The sequence below is a fragment of the Prionailurus viverrinus genome, chromosome C1 (assembly GCF_022837055.1).
Source record: "Prionailurus viverrinus isolate Anna chromosome C1, UM_Priviv_1.0, whole genome shotgun sequence".
NCBI classification, from domain to species: Eukaryota; Metazoa; Chordata; class Mammalia; order Carnivora; family Felidae; genus Prionailurus; species Prionailurus viverrinus.
In genome coordinates this window covers 6680290-6699345 of record NC_062568.1, presented here as the reverse complement: position 1 = coordinate 6699345, position 19056 = coordinate 6680290, and the positions used below count along the sequence as shown (strand labels likewise).

The following is a 19056-nucleotide window of genomic DNA, read 5'->3' as shown; positions in this document are numbered from 1 at the left end:
ACTGGAATAGGTGGCTTAGGTCCCCAGGAAGGACTTTGGAAATTGGCAGGGTTGTTTTTTGTTATTATAATGATTAGCGGTGCTGCTGGCATTGGGTATGCAGGGGCCAGAGGTACTAATCGCCCTGCACCATGCAGGACAGTACCCTCCAACCAGAATGATCCTGCATAACTCTCCCATCCCCAAATCTGTTGAAAGGACATTTATGTAGGTGAATAAGCTGTTTATGATTATCCGAGCCTAAAACCTAGTTGTGCTTTTCATATAAACACCAAGTTTTTTTTTTGTGTGTGTGTGTGTGTGTGTGTGTGTGTGTGTGTGTGTTTGCTTTTTTTTTTTTTTTTTTTTGGCATGGATTTAATATACAATGACTTTTCCAGGAAAATTGTAAATGTAACTTAAGGGAAAATTGTACTTTGCTTTTTTTGGAGTCAAAAGTTATTTATCGTCACATAAAATCATGTCACCGATGGAACCCTGCACGTGGTATCGGAGTCACAAAAAGCCCATCTGTATCTGCCTGCATATACTATTCTCACCTTCATGGAGATTCCATACATAGGGGCAAGCAAAGGACCATTTTATGTGTCTTCTGGTAGTATCCTATGCAAATAATTCCTATGATTTCCTTGCATTGCTTGTTAAAAATCTTTATTTTACAGCCAGAGCATTATAACGTTGAGTTGAAATTGTGTGTGTGTATGTGTCTGTGTCTTAAGAAGTATGTGTGTAATTGTGATTGTATATAAATTTTATTTCAAGAAGATGGAGCCTTGCAAACTGTTTGAGTTTAAGGGGGCATCGGGTATGATAGGGTTGAGAGCCACTAGATTAAGCAGCAGGGCGATGGCAGAGAAATCAGCAGATGAGGAAAGATCTGGGTGCCAGGAAAATACAGAGGAGCCGCAGACCCTACCCTGTCCTGCAGGAACGTGCTGGCCATGCCCGGGTGAAGGCAATATTGCATACAAAGTCGGGAAGGGTGAAAGCGAGGCTTTTGCAAATGGCTCGAGCTTGGGTGTGGTCGAGCTGCGGGCTGGCAGTGGAGAGTGAAGGCTAAGAGGCAGCTGGAGCCACGTGAAGGATGTAACAAGGCTAGCTTGTGTTTTATTCTAGAAACACTGGGGAGCTACCAAGAGGCTTAAGGATTGGGGCGAGCCTGGCTTGTTAAGAGAGAGTGCTTGCACAATGGTGAGCCAGGCTGGAGCAGAGCAAGGAGGACGGAGCCAGGGAGAGGCCTGAACTAAGACAGTGCCAGTGGGGAGAGCCAGTGCAGGTGGGTGCACGTTGGTCCCAAAGGTGTCACAGCCAGGATTCAGCCCCAGGTGAAGGTGATAGAACTCCAGTTTCCCCTGTTCTCAAGCACTTTCTTAGATGATCCCAGGGGCCGGGGTGCATGTGGGATGGTGCAGAGAAGAGGGAGAGAGTTTGGGCAAATGGAAACTACTCAATAGTGAATTTGGGAAACCAGGGAAAGGAAGCTGTAGGATACGTCTGGTCCTGTGAGGTGTCTGGTGAGCAAAGGAGCACAGGCCTCACTTCTAGAATTGCACGGACGGACTCTGTAACGTCTGTGCCCCAATTAAGTGTGTGGGGTGAAGGGGAATCGTTGTTTGCTTATGTCGCGTGCAAAATAAAACCGACCTGTTGCTTTCAGTTAATTTGGCACACCTTTCATTTCGTTTTGAAAATCTGAGTAACAACGACACATTCTAAAGAAACTTCGTAATACCGCAAAGCTACAGATTTTCATCTGGAGTGCTATCTGAAAACATTTGCCTGTGCCACATGGGAGAGAACATTCTTCACGATTTACCCTCACAACAACAAAAACATTTAGATTTATCCACCACACTGGTGAGAGAAATGCTGTTCTTTAAACGAGGGCCTTGCCAAATTCTGTTCCCTTTGTATTTGAAAAAAAAAAATGCAACTACTAAAACACTATTATAAGAAGTTTGGAAAATAGAAAGGAAGATGTTACTCCCTGCTCCTCCCCCCCCCATTATCTGTTGCTGTTTTTAATGTACAGTACCTTCTTTAAATCTTATTTTTAGATACATCTATGTATATTTGTGTGTCTATAATGTGTCTTGTGTTATATACATAAAGATATATTGTCGTCCTAGTATATACAAATATTCTAGAAGTCAAATAACATGAAATATCCTGGAGCAGTATTTTGAATTCTTCTTACACTCAGTTTCCAACTTGGTACCCAGCTTCCTACTGAATACTGTACTAGTTGCCTCTATTTAGTTGTCTTGCAGGCATCTGTCCCGAAACACATCAATACTGAGCTTTGAACTCTACCCACCCTGCCCTCTCCTCTTCCCAGTTTCCCATATCCCAGTAAAGGGTTCCACTGTCCATCCTTTTTTTTTTTTTTAATTTTTTTAAATGTTTGTTTAGTATTAAGAGAGACAGAGTGCAAGCGAGGGAGAGGCAGAGAGCGAGAGGGAGACACAGAATCTGAAGCTCCAGGCTCTGAGCTGTCAGCACAGAGCCTGACGTGGGGCTCGAACCCATGAACCGCGAGATCGTGACCTGAGCCACAGTCAGACGCTTAACCGACTGAGCCACCCAGGCGCCCCAAGGCTTTTACTGTCCGTCGTGTTGCACAAGGCAGCAGCCTAGATTTCTCCCCTTCCTGCATCCCCCACATGGAGTCCACTGCAAGTTCTTTCATCTCTGCTGCCAGAATAGATGCCGCTCACTTCTCCCCACCTTTGCTGCTACCACCCTCTTCCAAGCTGCCCTCATTCTTCATCTGAGCTACATGAGCCTCCTTACTGGTCTCCTACGCTGGCTCTTGCCTCTGTAGATTCTGCTCTCCCACTGGATAGAGTAGATCATCGTGAAAAATTCTCCCATTTAAAATTCTCCTGTGGCCTCCCGGTGTACTCAGGAAACAACCTAAATTCCTCCCCTTGGCACATATGGCCTATAAGATCTGGTGTTTGCGCCTCTTTCCAAATTCATCTCATGCTGTAGGATGTCCTCATGCTCACTCGCTAACTCACTATGTTCCAGCCACCTAAAACACACCAGGTTCTTCCCAGCCTCACAGCCCCTACTTGTGTGCTTTTCCCTGTGTGAAGCTTCCTTCCTCCCCTCCAGGCATACAAGCTCCAAATGCTATGGATGTCACTTTAGATGTCACTTAAGGAGCCATCCCAGACTACTCTAGGGAAAGTAGAGTTGCTTCCTTACATTGAAACAGTTCGCAGTTAGAGAGTGTGTGTGCCCCCACCAGACTGTAAGCTCCGCGAGGCAGCGACTGTGTTTGTCTTATTTACGCAATAGTCAGTACATATTTGATGAATGAATGAATGCTACCCTCTTGAATCAGCTCATGAAGTTATCTTGCTTCCAGGCTGAAGGCCATGGGACCAAGAACCAAGGAATGGCTACGCATCATCTATTATCTTGGAAGCCCTTTTGTAAGAGAGACTTTTCATCCCTTTTCAGCACTCTTGTTTTTGTCCAGATCATGTTTGTCTAGGAGTCAAGTAAATGTCAGTGGTCAGCTCCCAGCCCCAGGCCCGAGGTTGGTGCCATGTTTAATAAACGCACATGGATATTAGAGTGGTTACGTGGCCAACATTTCAGTGCCTCCCTTGGGAGGGAATATAATATTGGAAGAGGACTGGTTCTTACTTCTGCAGCCAACAGTGGCAGGAAGGAGGTGCTGGGGAATGTGGTGAAGAGAAAGAATGTATAGACCAAGTCTCTCCCAAATCGCCATTGCCAAAGACACGTACTGGCGTAGTGGTTGAAGAAAGCATCCAGGACAGAAACCAAACAGTTTAAGAACAGTTTATCTTGGGAAGAAGCAGTCCTACCAGGGTCTTTCCTAGTGGCATGAATGTTCAAAAACCTCAGCACCTCTTGCCACACCTTGTGGCTGTTAGGTCAGTTTATTAGGATCGTTCATTAAGAGCCCCAAACAATTAAGAACTTCTGTTAGATGCAGTTCCAGCCCGGTACAGACTGCTTTTACAGGAGGAAATTCTGGAACACGTGCTACAGCAGCCCCCTTCTAGCTGACCGCCTCTTACCTTACCGTGTCCTCTTGCCTTGTCTAACACTGTGTCTCCATCAGGCTACGTCCTTAATGAGGTCGTTTGCTCTGCACACACCGGGAGATTATGTCTTAGAGTAATACATTTTCTGTTTTCTGAGCTACGCCTGAGATGGCAGCTTCTTCAGCTGTGGAAAGAATTTGCCACTTAGCAGAGGAGGACCTTTATAGCTTGTCACAGCTTTCAATCATAGCTTAGGCTTTTGATTCCTTAACAGTGGCACATGGGAGCACGAACATTTTGCATAACCACTTAGCTCAACCTTCTAAGTCTCCTCTCAACGGAGTGAGAAGCAGTTTATGCCGGCATGATTGGAAAGAACCCTCTGTACTGGTGTTAATAATATCTGCATATAGTTTGCATAACTGAAATCCTCAATCATCTTCTTCCCAGCTTTATTGAAATACATTTGACATATAACACACAGTAATACCTTCATCTCAGTTTTGGTCCACAATTACCGTCACTATCCCTTATAAGCGACGTGCACCAACGGCGATTTGATTTTTTAACCTTTCAATATTTTTTGTGTTTTTTTAGTTTTTTTTTCCTACAAACACAAGTTGAGCCCCAGTTCTGTGTCAGCGCTGCATCTCTGGAGATCTACAGGACAAACAGTAATGGCTAATGATTTTTCAGGGTTGTACAAAACGATAAGTCTACAACTGGAGTGGTTGTGGTATTAATGGCAGTGTATCCAAAATAAAGAGAAAATCTGAAAAGACAGATGAAGGACTGTCCGACTGAGATTTTTTAGCAGCAGTGGTTGATCCTGTGCCTCTGGACAGATGGGAGGCTGAAACGAAAGATCTTTTCGGACATACAGAGAGTAGCAGAATTTCTTACTCTCAGGCTTTAGCTGGAAGAATGACTAACAGTCGGATTTGGGCAGGGAGGAAATTGAATCTAGGAATTGGTTACACCACTACAGAGCAGCAGCCCAGCCAAGAGACGGGGCGTGTTAATAAACCTAAGTGATCCAAACAAAAGGCTGCCCCTGTCTTAGGATTTGAGTACAAAGGAAATGTTTAGACTTGGGGCTAGTGTTTGAAATTCTCCCATTTGTGATGAATTATTTTCACTTCAGGCAAGGGTCTTTAACCGGAGGTCCGTGGATGGCATTCAAACCATCCGCGAACTTCTTAAAATTATAGGTGACATTTTGTGTATGTGTAATTTTCCTGCAGACAGGATTTGTGGCTTTCATCAGACGTTGAAAGGGGCTTAGAACTTGAACAAGCTTAAGAACTACTGGATTAAGACATAGGCCCCAACTGGAATGAAATTACATGGGTGCTTTCTGCGAAGTTGAGACGTGATGATCTGAATTTGAATATTGGATCTTTGTGAAACGCCCGAGACCGCAGACAAATGATATTTCTTCTCATCGTAGTCTGTTTGCGTGGTGCACAACCTGTGTGACTGGACATGGCAGCAATGCGCCTGGCCCCTGTGACTGTACCTTGCCATCAATCGGTGTTTGATTATAGCTGTTATGCTTTCTAAAGGGAGTCACTACTGAGCTATCAGAAGAAATAAAGCTTCTCAGTGACCAGTTCTGGGATATAATAATAGGTTTGGTGTTGCTGTTTTGTTAATCGAGAGGGTGTTTTGTGTAATACATTGTCTAAGTATGCAGGATGGGGAGGGTGTTGTGTTTAATCATTTTCTCTCTGGATGAGATGTGATGTTAAAACAATTGTTAATTGGTGACCGTGCCTAACTTGTGTTTTCAGAATGCAATTGTAACGTATATCAGAAATGGGCATTTTATATGCAGTTTTAATTCCACTGCTCCATTCCTTCAAAAATTTGTTGAGTGCTAGTGTCAGGCTGTTTATTGCACTGGTAACATCACGGGTATTGGGTTGAAGAGGCTGGTCCTGTCCCTGAGAATTACTTTGAATTGGGATGGAAGGTGGCAGGCCATCACCAAATCCTCAGTCCCAGCCTAAGACCTAATCAGGCCCAGAAGAAGCCATGTTCCTAGGAGCCTGCCACGTGGGGCATCAGCCTGTGGGGGTGACTAAGAACGGAGTAGAGCACATACTTTGCGGACAGATGCTATGAAACCATGAGCTTCCTCGGACAACGCAGGCATCAAAACGTCTGTTTCATGTATATAGTTACGATCATAACGCGGTCTGCTTCTGAAGCTGTTAACTGTCTTGCGCCAAAGCCCAGGACCTCCTTGTGGCCCCGCAGCACCCCCAAGCGGCAGGGACGAAGTGCCCAGGTGCTAGGACTGGGCACCCTGCCTGCTGGGAAGGAGACACGTCTCCAGCCCCATTTCCTGCCCACGGGTCCATTTCCTCTCTCAGGACACGGGTATCCCTTCGAGAGAGAGGGAGGCGGTCTGTCGGATGGTTACCAACGGCATGGAGAAGGGTAACTGCCTCTCAGAATGAGCCTAGGTTTCCTTCCCCGTGTGGCATGTCCCTTTTTTTGTGTGTTATGTTGCAAAACCCTCAGTTTTGATTGAGATGATCATCATCTCTTATTTTAAGAGATGAACACCCATATAGAGCTTAAATGGTAAGGACAGCTAGGGTTTTGAGATGGGACTTGTGTGAAAATGCGGAATGTCGGATGATGGTGCAATATGGTCTCTGGTCTGCCAGCTTTCCGTCCCCAGTTATTCGCAATTACATGAGGACAATTAGATTATAATTCAAACTTCTGCAAACTCATTTAGAGAGATAAGAAATTCATTTCACTGCATTGTACTCTAAATTGTAAATGAGGTTCAGGATTGATTGTTTAATAGGTTGGAGTTCTAAATTGAAATTTTCTCCCGTGTTATTTTGTATCTATATGATTCACCGTGAAGATTGGGTTAAAAAGTTAAAAAACGTTGATGCAATTTTCTTCTCTGTGAAATCGAGGTTACTATTTTTAAAAAATTGATTCTGGCCTCTCCTTTGTATCCCTCAAACTACCACTTTCTCTGCCATTCCTAGAACTATTTGAAGGGTTTTATGTAGCCTAAAAATAGAACAAAATAAGCACAATTTTATTTTTTTTTGGAAAAGCTCAGAAAAAGCATAGCTCATGCTCTTCTTCCCCTAAAAATGGGAACCCGAGCGTCTGATCCTATGTTTTTATTATCAGGTTGCACATATTGTAGGTAAATCTATCTGATGAAGATAATAGCTCTCTTGAAGGGATGATTGTGGGGGTGGGGGGGGGGCGAGCGTGTATGTGCATGCATGCAGACACACACGCATTGTGACAGTGCGTGTGAACGTGGCAGGAGCTTTTTCGGGCAACGGTGGGAGTGAATTAGCTCCTGGAACAAACATCAGTGCCATCCTGCCTGTAGACGGCTTCCTCTGGTCTTTTCTCTGAAGCCTTCCATGGTCTCTTCTTTTCCTGGGACCTAACAAGTCTTCTCGCTAGCTCTAAGACAGTGGAAATGACTTGTGGCTGTTTTGCCTGTGATTTTCCAGGGCCTTTGCCCTCTTGGTTGCTGCTGAGGTAGGCAATGTGTGTTGGCTTTGAGTCTAGGTCTGCTGTAGGGGAGTAAACGTCAGCCCCTCAGCTTCATCACCGCCGTGGCTCAGGGGGTGCATTCTGAGTTGAAGATATAATGGGTTTAACTTGCCTCCTGGTGTCCTGGGACACTTGAAGCGTTCATTCAACCCACATCCCAGTGTCTTCCAGTGCCAGGCATGGCCCTTGGGGTGTGTCATACATATGTGGAAACAACAGAAATCACTGTGCTCTTGGAGTTTACATCTGGCTCCTTAATAACTTTCTGGAATGAAGGTCACTTCCCTAAGCTGTGGAAATATTCATACACTTGACCCTTTGTTTGTTTGTTTCTTTTTAGTTTCTAATATAGCATAAAAGATGAATAAGAAGACATCATTGGTGCCCTCAGAGAATTTGTGAGAGAGCGAGAGAGAGACAGAGACAGAGACAGAGAGAGAGACAGCCGGGCCAATGTGTAGTTAACACTTCCCTCCCCGGTAGGCCGAGTACATGCTATAGTAAAGGCAGAAGCAGCATTGCTGAGGGAAGACAGTGGAAGGAAGGAGGGACACGATTTTTACGAAAGGGGTGCCTGCCATTCAGTTCAACCTGTGGTCCCCTTTGAGCACGTGGGGGTCTGGTGGTGGGTGCAGTGATGGACTTAGTGGGCCATGAGAGTGGGGACAAGGGATGAGCGAGGCCGGGTGCTGGGATGCCTTGGCTGCGGGCTGGAGTGCTCTGGAAGCAGACGAGTCAGTGAGTTTCACCGGATGGCTGTGACATGGCTAACCCACCATTCTAGAACAGCTGATGGCAGAGTGTGGGATGCACTGAGAGCAAGAGCAGGGGTGGGGGTGTGGGGAGGGAGGGAGACAGTAGGTGACCTTTGTTTATTCTTTTACTCATTCAACAAAGACTTAGCTGCGGCTTGCTGAGTCACTTATAGTGATTGCCAGTCTCAGATGGTACTTTAAGAAGAATGGAACCAGGGGCACCTGGGTGGCTCAGTCGGTTGGGCGTCCGACTTCAACTCAGGTCGTGATCTTGCGGTTTGTGGGTTCGATCCCTACATGGGGCTCTGTGCTGACAGCTCACAGCCTGGAGCCTGCTTCAGATTCTGTGTCTCCCTCTCTCTCTGCCCCTCCCCTGCTCATGCTCTGTCTCTCTCTGTCTCAAAAATAAATAAAACATTTAAAATTAAGAAAAAAAAAGAACGGAACCAATTTAATGCCCTATCTCATATTTCAAGCTTGACGTTTACATTTTTTTCTCTTTGCTAAGGGCCTGAAAGGTACACATGAAGGCAACTTTAGGGGAAGGGGTGTGGACATCTCCGTTTCCTCTGCCGGGTTGCTCCTGCTCTTTGCCTCACTTGTCGGTGGTGTATAAAAATCCGCAATCGGCTGTGCTACACGGGGAGATATGGGGCCTCACAATGCCTGAATAATTTGAGATGTAATTCAGAGAAAACGGATTTCATTTATGTTTTGGGATAAGAGCCACAGAGAAAAACTGGAAGAAACAGATGGGTTTGTCTTGACAAAATGCTTCCACTGCTGTGAAGGAGCCAGCCCCCTTCTCTTGGTCAAGGAGGGGAAACTGCATCTTAAACATGTGGTGGTTATTATTCATTGTACTTTTTTTTAAAGTGGGAAGCGTTCTTTGGACAGAGTTAAATGCTGCTCAGCGTAAAGGACGTGAGGGGGGGCAAAGCCTGCAGACTGTGACTAATTGACATGCACCGGCCTAATGAGAAGACAGAATGTGTCTAATCAGCGGCAGAGCAAATACTCACAAAGGGTCTCCTTCTCTCCCAGGACTTCTTTCGCTGGGCATCTGGCCGGGATTCTCGTCGGACTAATGTACACTCTTGGGCCTCTGAAGAAAATCATGGAAATGTGTGCAGGTACAGAACAAAACACCCTTGGCCTGACAACAGGTTGGAAGTTCATCTTAATTTTAATGGAAACAGAAGCCACCCCAAGTTTCCCTGTGGTTCAGCTTAGGAATTCCCGAATAGGCTCTTTTTAAATTTTTTTTTTTAACGTTTATTTATTTTTGAGACAGAGACAGAGCATGAACGGGGGAGGGTCAGAGAGAGAGGGAGATACAGAATCCGAAGCAGGCCCCGGGCTCTGAGCCATCAGCACAGAGCCCGACGTGGGGCTCGAACTCATAGACCGTGAGATCATGACCTGAGCTGAAGTCGGACACTCAACCGACTGAGCCACCCAGGCGCCCCCCGAATAGGCTCTTTTTAAAACCAAGAGGCCAAACACCGGCTGCACATGTGCCCCACACTGCTCCAGAGAAGAGTCTGCAAACCCAAATTGTGAACCAGAAGCTTCCTTAGGGGACAAATTGTGGTATTTTTACCTGCAGCATTAAGGGAACTCACAGAAAACCATGATTTTCTTGAAAATGCAGAGAACTAAAATAGATTTTTTTAATTTAAAAAATGTTTTAACGTTTTTTATTTGTTCTTGAGAGAGAGAGACAGAACACAAGCAGGGGAGGTGAGAGAGAGGGAGACACAGAACCTGAAAGCAGGCTCCAGGCTCTGAGCTGTCAGCACAGAGTCCGATGCGGGGCTTGAACTCATGAACCGTGAGACCATGACCTGAACTGAAGTTGAATGCTTAATTGACTGAACCACCCAGGCACCCCTAAAATGGATTTAAAATAATGCATTCTTCCATTATATTCCCCAAATTAATATATGTACAAGGCAAAGTTAAAAAAGAAAAATCTGGACCGAAGTGCAGGCCAGTATTTGCAAGAATTCAGAATGACCCCTAGGTTCTTGGTGGGTGAGATGCATATTCATGCGTGGCCAAATCAAGTGTGCTATGGCTTAAAGCGTGGCTTCTGCCTATAAAAGTTTGGGGTTTTTTTGTTGTTGTTGTTTTGTTTTTGTTTTTGTTTTTGTTTTTCTGGCTTTTTTTCCTGTCAAATTGATGTTCAATGAAAATACTTTATTTTATTTAGAATATATGAATTTTTTAGCCCTCTTAATTTAAAATGCTATACTGTGTTTGACTTATAGGAAAACTATTTTGCAGACACTTGTTTTATAGACCATATGAGTTCCAATATTTCATCTTTTATTCATAAGAAATCTTCTGAGACTATTTTACCTTTCCTTGAACCATAAATAATTTGTTTTCACACTTTGTGCCGATGACTGGTATTCTTGAGAACCATATAATATTCATGATATTAGAAAGCTTTCCAGGCACTGCACTGCCGTCTTTATTAGCGGGTTGTGTTCACTTTCAGATGATTTTTACAGGCTGTGTTGCATCTAAACGGATTCCCATTTCCCTACATTTGCTTATTACTGTGTTTCCAGTGTGTGTGCTTGGAGGAGACAGCGGGAACTGCATTTATTGAAAATGTCCAGTTTCATTATATTTTTGATACAACTTAATTATGGAAATCTAGTAATGAGCTTTGTTGCCCAAATGCGCCTTAGTACTGATAAGGGAAAAGGAATGTTTCTTGCAAGTTTAATGTTTTGTTTCTTTTTTTTTTTTTAAAGATTTTATTTTTAAGTAACTTCCACACCCAACTTGGGGCTCGAACTCATATGCCCAAGATCAGGAGTCACATGCCCTACCCACTGAGCCAGCCAGGTGCCCCATGTTTTGTCTCATTTTCTATGTGTATCTGAAGTTGAAGTGGTTTGTAAAGCTTTCTTGCAGAATTTAGGGAAGAGTTTTGATTTTAAAGAGGATTTTTCCCCACAATTACACCATTTCAACTCTTAGTTTTCCTTCTTGAAACTTTGCCTATGTTCTGGGCGACTATTTTTTTTACATCATGTTTTCAAAGTAATACAATAGAAAATTAGATACTAAAAGTTGAAACAAACATTCAGTGCTATTTACAAATAGACTATAGTCTCTCTGCCTTTTTTCCGGTGAAGCCGGAGAAAGATCTAGGGTGACCTGAGAATTGAGGTGACCCAAGAGCCTTGTGGAAAATAGCCAAGTGCATCTGCCTGATAACTTCTGGAGAAGGAGCATCACACTGAAGTTGTGCCTGCCTGTTACTCCCCACACCGCCTCCCTTCAGTAGTGCTGAATTGACTGTCCTATTGCCCTGTTAGGGACAAGGAAGGGGAAAGGCCCTTTAGAATGGTAAGAACCATGGCTCCCCCAACAGTCATCTGGCAGCAGGTTCTCTGGACACCAGACCATCTCCACTTGTACAGGAGCCTCTATGCCCAGGCTTATTTTAGAGGTAGAGACCCTCTTAGGTCAACAGGAACCTCTAGAACCTCTAAGGAACCGTAGAGGGTTTCCCATATTCTGTTCCCGATAGGGCTAGGTCCAGACAGAAGGGAGTTTATTTTAACAGTTGGTTAGAAATCATTTGAAATGACCTTGGCTTTGTTAAAAAGAACCTCCGAATTGTTGGCAAGATCATCAGTTAAAGCCTTATGGCTGTTCTGTTCCATTGGTTGAGGTGGCTGTTTTTATGCCAGTACCTTTTTGGTTACTGTAACTTTGTGATGCAGATCGAAATGGGGAAGTGTGAGGATGGCTATTATCAAAAAGACAAGAGATAATACCCATTGGTGGAGGATGTGGAGAAAAGGAAGCCCTTGTGTGCTGTTGGTGAGAATGTAAACTGGTACAGCCAGTATGGAGGTTTCCTCAAAGAATTAAAAATAGAACACCTTATGATATAGCAATCCCACTTGTGAGTAGACATCCACTGTATTGTATACTTGAAATTTACTGACAGTAGATCTTATGTTCACACACACACACACACACACACACACACACACACAAAATGGTAACACACTATTGTGAGGTGATAGGTGTTAGTTAATTAACTTGATGGTAGCAGTCATGTCATATGTATGTGTATATTAAATCATCATGTTATATACCTTTTAAAAACTAATGTTGTACAACCCAAATACATGCAGTTTTTTTTATTTGTTAATCAGACCTCCGTAAAGCTGGGGTGGGGGAATCCTTATGGCTATAATTAAAATGTCTGTTTTCCTTCATATTTAGGCAATTTTCCCTCCCCTGTTCATTACCCAGGACAGCAGTACTACTTTAATAGTCCAGGTAAGCACTTTATTTCATCGAATACATTTTATTTTTTAAAATGACAGTGTTTGCCACCACAGAGCTGCCTTAAGGTGATACTGGCTTGTGCTGTTGTAGAGTAGCGTCTGCAGGTATGTACTGGAGCCGCCATCATGCCTGGAAGCTAGATGGAGCCAGAGCCCAGGGAGCATATTTGGGTGACTTGGTAAGGAAGGCTGGGGAAGGAGGTGACTCTGGCCTGAGAATATTGTGTGATTGGTATGAGGTCTGTCAGGCATGGGAAGGTTCATGCTAGATCCGGGTCTAGTACTGGATTCTCAGTCTACGAGTCCACACTGCCCACTGAGTGTTACAAGTTAGTTTCAGATCTACTCTTCTCCACGGTCCACCCCACCTGCACATTCAGGAGGAATCATGCCTACCCTAAGAGGCTAAGGTAGGCGTTCCTCTAATAGTTAATACCATGTGACTTAAAGAAGAGAATATATTTTTTCTAAATGGTTTACAAATATGTAGAAAGCACTTCCTCTTAAAGCACATGACCTGTTTCAGACTAAGGCCCTCGTGTGCCGTGCTGGGGAGGCCCCCCTGTAGTGCCTGGGGCCAGTTTCTGCAGACAGGTGTTAAAGAAACCATAGCTGTGGATGTCTAGGTGTCTTTTAGAGTCATTCCACTAGAGAACTGGGGTCGGCAGCCTTTTCTGTGAGGGGCCAGATAGCTAACGTTTTAGACTCCAAAAGCTTTGATGGTCACATGGTCTCTGTCACAACTTGTCCTTGTAGCATGAAAGCAGCCAGAGACAATTCATAAACAAATGAGTGAAACCTGACTTACAAAAATAGACAGTGGGCTGTATTTGGACCACATTTGTAGCTTTTTGACCCCTGACTTAAATAATATAGGTACAGAGAATTATATATATATTAACGTGTCTGTGTGTGAAGATATATATATATATATACACACACACACACACACACACACACACACACATATACATACATACATACATATCTCCAATTTTCCATATCTTACTGATCCTGCTAACCTCTAAGTTTTCTGTCAGTGCAGAGAAGGGGGTTAAAATCTCCCAAGTATGATTATAGAACTCTCTGGATCTCCCTTTAATTTGGTCAGTTTTTGCCTCATGTATTTTGTCTTTCACTGAATCTGGGAGGATTTCAGATATTAGTTATACAAATGTTTTTTCTCCAGTCGCTTTCTCCTCTCTTCCTGAGACTTTAATGACATGAAATCTAAACATTTTGATAGTGTTCCTCAAGCCCTTCAGGCTCCTTTTTTCCCCCCCAAACTTCTTCCCTTTGTGTTCTGCACCTTGGGTAATTTTTGCTGATTTATCTTCAAGTTCATGGTCTCTTTCCTCTGTACTCTCCATTCTGCTATTGAACCCACCCAGCGGCTTTTAACAATACCACATCTACTCTTTCCATTTGGTTCTCTTTTGTGGTTTCTATCTCTGCTGAAAACTATCTTTCCATTCATTTCAAGAGTGTTCACTTTATCTCATGGATCATGGTCATTGGTCATTGGATCGTCTTTATAGTCTGTCTGGTAATTCCAATCTCTCAGTCTGCTCATGGGGCTGACATCTGTTGATTGTCTTTTAATCCTGAGCATTAGTCACTATCTTCCATTTTGTTTTAGTTTGGGATTTCCAGTAATTTTGACGGTGACTTTTTTTACTATTGTGAGATTCCAGATCCTGTGAACATCGTCTATAAAATATTGACATTTTTGTTTGTGCAGGCAGTCACTCTCTTCAGGTTTAGAACACAAATTCTGTCTCTCCTTCTGTGGGTGATTAGGTTCCAATGTCAATTCAGTTTTCAGATCTTCTACTGTGCTATTTGATCCATTCTCATGCATGTACCTCTCATGGGTTAATTTGATATTTGTGTGGCGGGTTATGTAGCAGTTCAGTTTTTAAAGCCTTTGCATTTTTTTAAAATTTTTAAATAAAAAAATATTTATTTCTTTATTTTGAGAGAGAGTGGAGAGAGTGCAGGAGAGGGGGAGGGGCAGAAGGGGGGCGAGAGAAAGAGAGAGAGAGAGAGAGACTTGAGCAGGTTCAAGGCTCAGCACAGAGCTCAGTATGGGCCACAATCTTACAACCCTGGGATCATGGCCTGACCCAAAATCAATAGTCGGATGCTTAACTGACTGAGCCACTAAGGTGCCCCTGCTTTTTTTTTGTTTTTAATCCCCCCTTGGGTCTGTTCATCACATACTTAGCTCAGAGATGGACCCAGGGCTTGTGCGAGTTACTTCACAAAAATAGGAGATTCCTTTTATGTAGATACGAATTTCCATCTTTTATCATTTCCCTTCTGCCTCAAGAATTCTCTTAAACATTTCCTTCTAGTTCAGATCTCTTGGTAATCCATTTTTCCAGCTTTTTTACTAAAGAACATCCCCCACCTTTTCTGATTTCCAGTCACACCAATGTTGGATCGCTTCATTTTGTCTTACAAAAATCTGAGATGCTGTGTAATTGGGTACGTGGGGACTTCAGTTTGGATGGTTTCTATTGCTGTGTGTTCAGATTCTTCCACAACGTAGAGTCTGCTGTCAATCCTGTCTAGTGAATTTTTCCACGCACATATTGTATTTTTCAGCTCTGGAAGTCCTATTTCGTTCTCTTCTCTGTCCTTCATGTCTTCTCTCATTATATTCATGTTTTTCTTTAAATCCCGAGCATAGCTATAATATTTATGTTCAAAGTCCCTGGCTCCTAATTGTGCCTCCTCTCTCTCTCTCTCCCCCTCATAAATAAATATATATGTAATATATATATATATATATATATATATATATATATATATATATATATAGCTGCTACAATACACACTGATTTTTCTCCTGGTTGTGGGTCACAATTTTTGTTTGGTAAGTTTTGATTGGATACTAGACATTGTGTATTTTGCGGTGTTGAATTTATCTTATTTCAGAGAAAACTAAACTTTGTTCTGACACAGAGTTAAGTTTCTTGATGATCAGCTTGATCCCTCTGGCACTTGTTTTTAAGTTCTTTAAGGTGAGTCTAAAATAACTCTTATTCTATGGCTAATTCTGTGCTACAACTGAGGTATCACTTTTCTGGGGTCTTTCCTGAATGGCCTTTGTTCAGCAAGGGCTCTCTGTTCTGGTTGGTTGGGAAACAGAGATCTTCCAGCCCTGCCTGAGCTCTGAGAATTGGTCAACTTGTAGATCTTCATCATTCTTTCCTTGGTCTCATCATTCTTTCCTTGGCCACCCACACATGCCTGGCTTAATAATTCAGCCAAATCTCCAGAGGACCCATGCAGATTTCTGAAGGTTTTTCTGTACATTTAGTTTTGTCCTTTGCTATACTCTGCCCTGCAAATGTCAGCTCATCACGAGGACCCTGCTGCACCTGCTCATGTCCCCTTTCCCTGTACCATAGTCCGGGAAGCACCTACAGGCTTATTTCCTTTCTCTCAAGGCTCAAAATCTTGTATTGCCTGTTATACAATGTCTGTTGTATTTCAAAATGTCTATTTGTTTCATATATTTTCTCCAGTTTTCTACTTGAGTATGGTGGAAGGGCTAGTTCAGTTCCAGTTACTCCTTTCTAGCAGAGGTAGAAATCCATTTCAACAGTATTAGCGTGGTACATTCAGTGTGCAGCCTGAGAAGGAGGAGTAAGATTGCAGTTGGTGGAGGTTATTCAGAGGAAGTGGAGAATGGGTCTTGAATTAATAAGTAGAAGTTAAGCAAAACAATGGGAAGAAAGGGATTATCAGGCTTTTACTAAAGAGCCTGTTTGAGATTATCCAGAATGTGTCAGAGTGCCACTGGAGGATTTAATCAGTGGAGTGATACTATTGGAGTTATATTCAAGCTCTGTGTTTGATGTAGTTATAAAGGTTTGGATCATGATTATCAACCCTGGCTATACATATGAAGCACCTGAGGAGTTTTTATAGTATATCCAGGCCTTGAATTCATCCAAGACAAATTAAATCAGAATGAGGACAGATACAGGGAATTGGACTTTTTTTTTTTTCTTAACTACCCAGGTGGTTTTAATGAAATCAAGAACAAAAATCATAGGCTTAGATGATTGGGTTTACATAGACTTGGGAACCATAGAAGTGAATACTGTTGCTGCCCCAAGAAAAGATTTCACTTCTGAGGCTTTTGCCTGTGCTAATTTGAATGCTTAAAATGTTACAACTGTGGTCTTGGTGCAGGAGAGGAACAGGTGTTGGGGAGTGCCAGCTCACCTCCCTCTGTCTGTGGACTCACCTAACGATAAGTGCAATGAGTAGTTACTGACTAAGCTGATACATATACTCATTTGGAAGAGCATTGATTCCTTTCATCTGTTGGTTATGGAGACCAGCTTACACTGATTTAATTATAAGAGCTTTATTGGCCCATGTAACTCGGAAGAGGTGGGTTGGACAGGAAGACCCATTTTGGTCCTCTCTCCCATTGTGATTTCTCACTTCTGTTGACTTTATCCCCTCTACTTGGCAGAGAACATGGCCCCTAACACTAGGCATCGGTAGAGGAAAAAAGGCCTTTCTCCTGGTTGATTTGTTAAATCCCCAAAAGTAACAGGAATGTTCCTCTGGACAAAGAGAATAATAAGAATATACTTGTGCACAGACATGTATGTCTTAAACTATTGTAGATTCCCTAGTCCTAAGGTCTTGTGTGACAGCTGGGAAATTGAAGTTTAGGAATGTTAAGTAATTTGACTAAAGTCATACAGCTAGTTAGTGATAAAACCAGGACCAAAAGTGCCACTCACCAATTCCTAGCCTCTGCTTTTTCTATCGTACAGGGATAGGAGGTGGACCAGACATTCTGCTGATTTATCCTAACGAAATAGGGCAGTTCCCCTTACTGTCTTCTCTTTCCTCTTTTTTTTTTTTTTTTTGGCACTTATTAAAAAAAATAGTAAAAAGGGAAACCTGCTCCTTTCCTCCTTCATTTGGAAGAGGCACGCACAGAGCAGACACACAGACCAGAGAATTAAGGGCAAAAATAAAAGCCTCTTTTACCTTTCTCTCTTATCCCCTGTAAGATTACCATATTTATATTCCTTCCTCTGAAGTGACTGGATTTCTTCAAAAGCAGAGCTACATAAGGCCAGGTGGCCATGCTAATGGTCATCTAGGGAACTTGTATGAGAGCATGTGTATCTCTTACAAGTAATGATTTATTTTTAATATGGCCGTCCTTAGCTAGAAGAGTCTTTATAGGTCAAAGAACCTCATGAATGTTTAAAAAGCTGTTACCAATTTTTCTAATCTTGGTGGTGTTTCTTGATCTCTTTTGCCATGAAATCCTGGTATGTGTATAAGGAACAGATGGAGTAGTTAATAGAATAATGATAACCAGAATTTCTTTTACTACAGAGCCAAAGTATATAGCTACAAAAGAATATTAAACTGGTATTCATTGCAGGATATAATTTAAAGTTATTTATCTTAAGTGTTTGATTGTTGGGTTTTTCCAGCCATGTTTATTATGAAGATTTAAAAATATCTGATTGGGCCAGTGGAACAGCTGAAGAAAATTTTTTGTCCTAGGAGACCTGTTCTCATTATAATAGATATTGATGGGAGTTTTAGTCTTCTTGATGATTTATGACTGATGATAGAGAACCTTTAACCACACTAGTCTTTCTGACTTAACTTACTAAAGCTTTTCCTTTTTCACCCTATGTTTTGTCTGACAAGTACCAAATTAGATTTTATAATATTCAGATGTTTAGAGTTGTAGACTTTATTTCGTTCAGGCACTTCTGGGTTGTTTTTTAACTAAGAAATAACATGAAGAAAAATGTTTTTCTATGTCAAGAAAACATTGTCTCAAATTGTAGCAAATTTACGTGGTAATTGAAACTCTACAGATGTATGCAGTAATTCCGATATCTGTATAAATGGGTATTCAGTGCTTTGGGGTTATTTTGGGTGTTGAATTAGCTGAACATTTTCGAAGGTAGATAGGTAGAAATGCTGCTTAGACCTTCTATAACAGAATAACTTTCCACAGTGGTTTGAAAGTGGTAATGAGCCATATGGGAAAGTGCCCAATATGCTTCTTTCTGTTGCAGTAAAGTAGTTGGCACTCCCAGAGAATTGGGCAGTCTCTCTGTTCAGGGATTGCTAAAGCATGCCATGGTATTTAATGACTTATCCATAAGTATTCCCTTATGTTTTGGAAGTTGCCCCTGTCTTTGGTTCTACGTGAAGTAGACATACTGACTGTATTTTAACTGTTTGCCCTTATGTGGAAGGTTTTGTTGTTGCTGTTGTTTTGGTGAGAATTCAGGAAAGCAATATTTGTAACACTGCTGCAGTCTTTACTCTCAGGATATAAAACCTGCTAGTGGGTGTTCCCCAACATAGCAGTGGGAGCTCAGTTTT

The 19056-nt window shown here is 42.5% G+C and overlaps 1 protein-coding gene across 12 annotated transcripts in view; it reads left to right on the top strand.

Annotated features, from left to right (window-relative positions):
- The window catches only part of RHBDD1 (rhomboid domain containing 1), a 164041-nt gene that overhangs the window by 81529 nt on the left and 63456 nt on the right, over window positions 1–19056 (top strand). For all 12 annotated transcript variants that reach the window (XR_007154994.1, XR_007154995.1, XM_047872321.1 and 9 more), the window contains 2 exons: window positions 9377–9465; window positions 12593–12649. Coding sequence is in view for 10 of the 12 variants with exons in the window: in XM_047872321.1 (XP_047728277.1) it covers window positions 9377–9465; window positions 12593–12649 (146 nt within the window). In the remaining 2 variants the exon portion in view is untranslated. The remainder of the gene's footprint in view (window positions 1–9376; window positions 9466–12592; window positions 12650–19056) is intronic.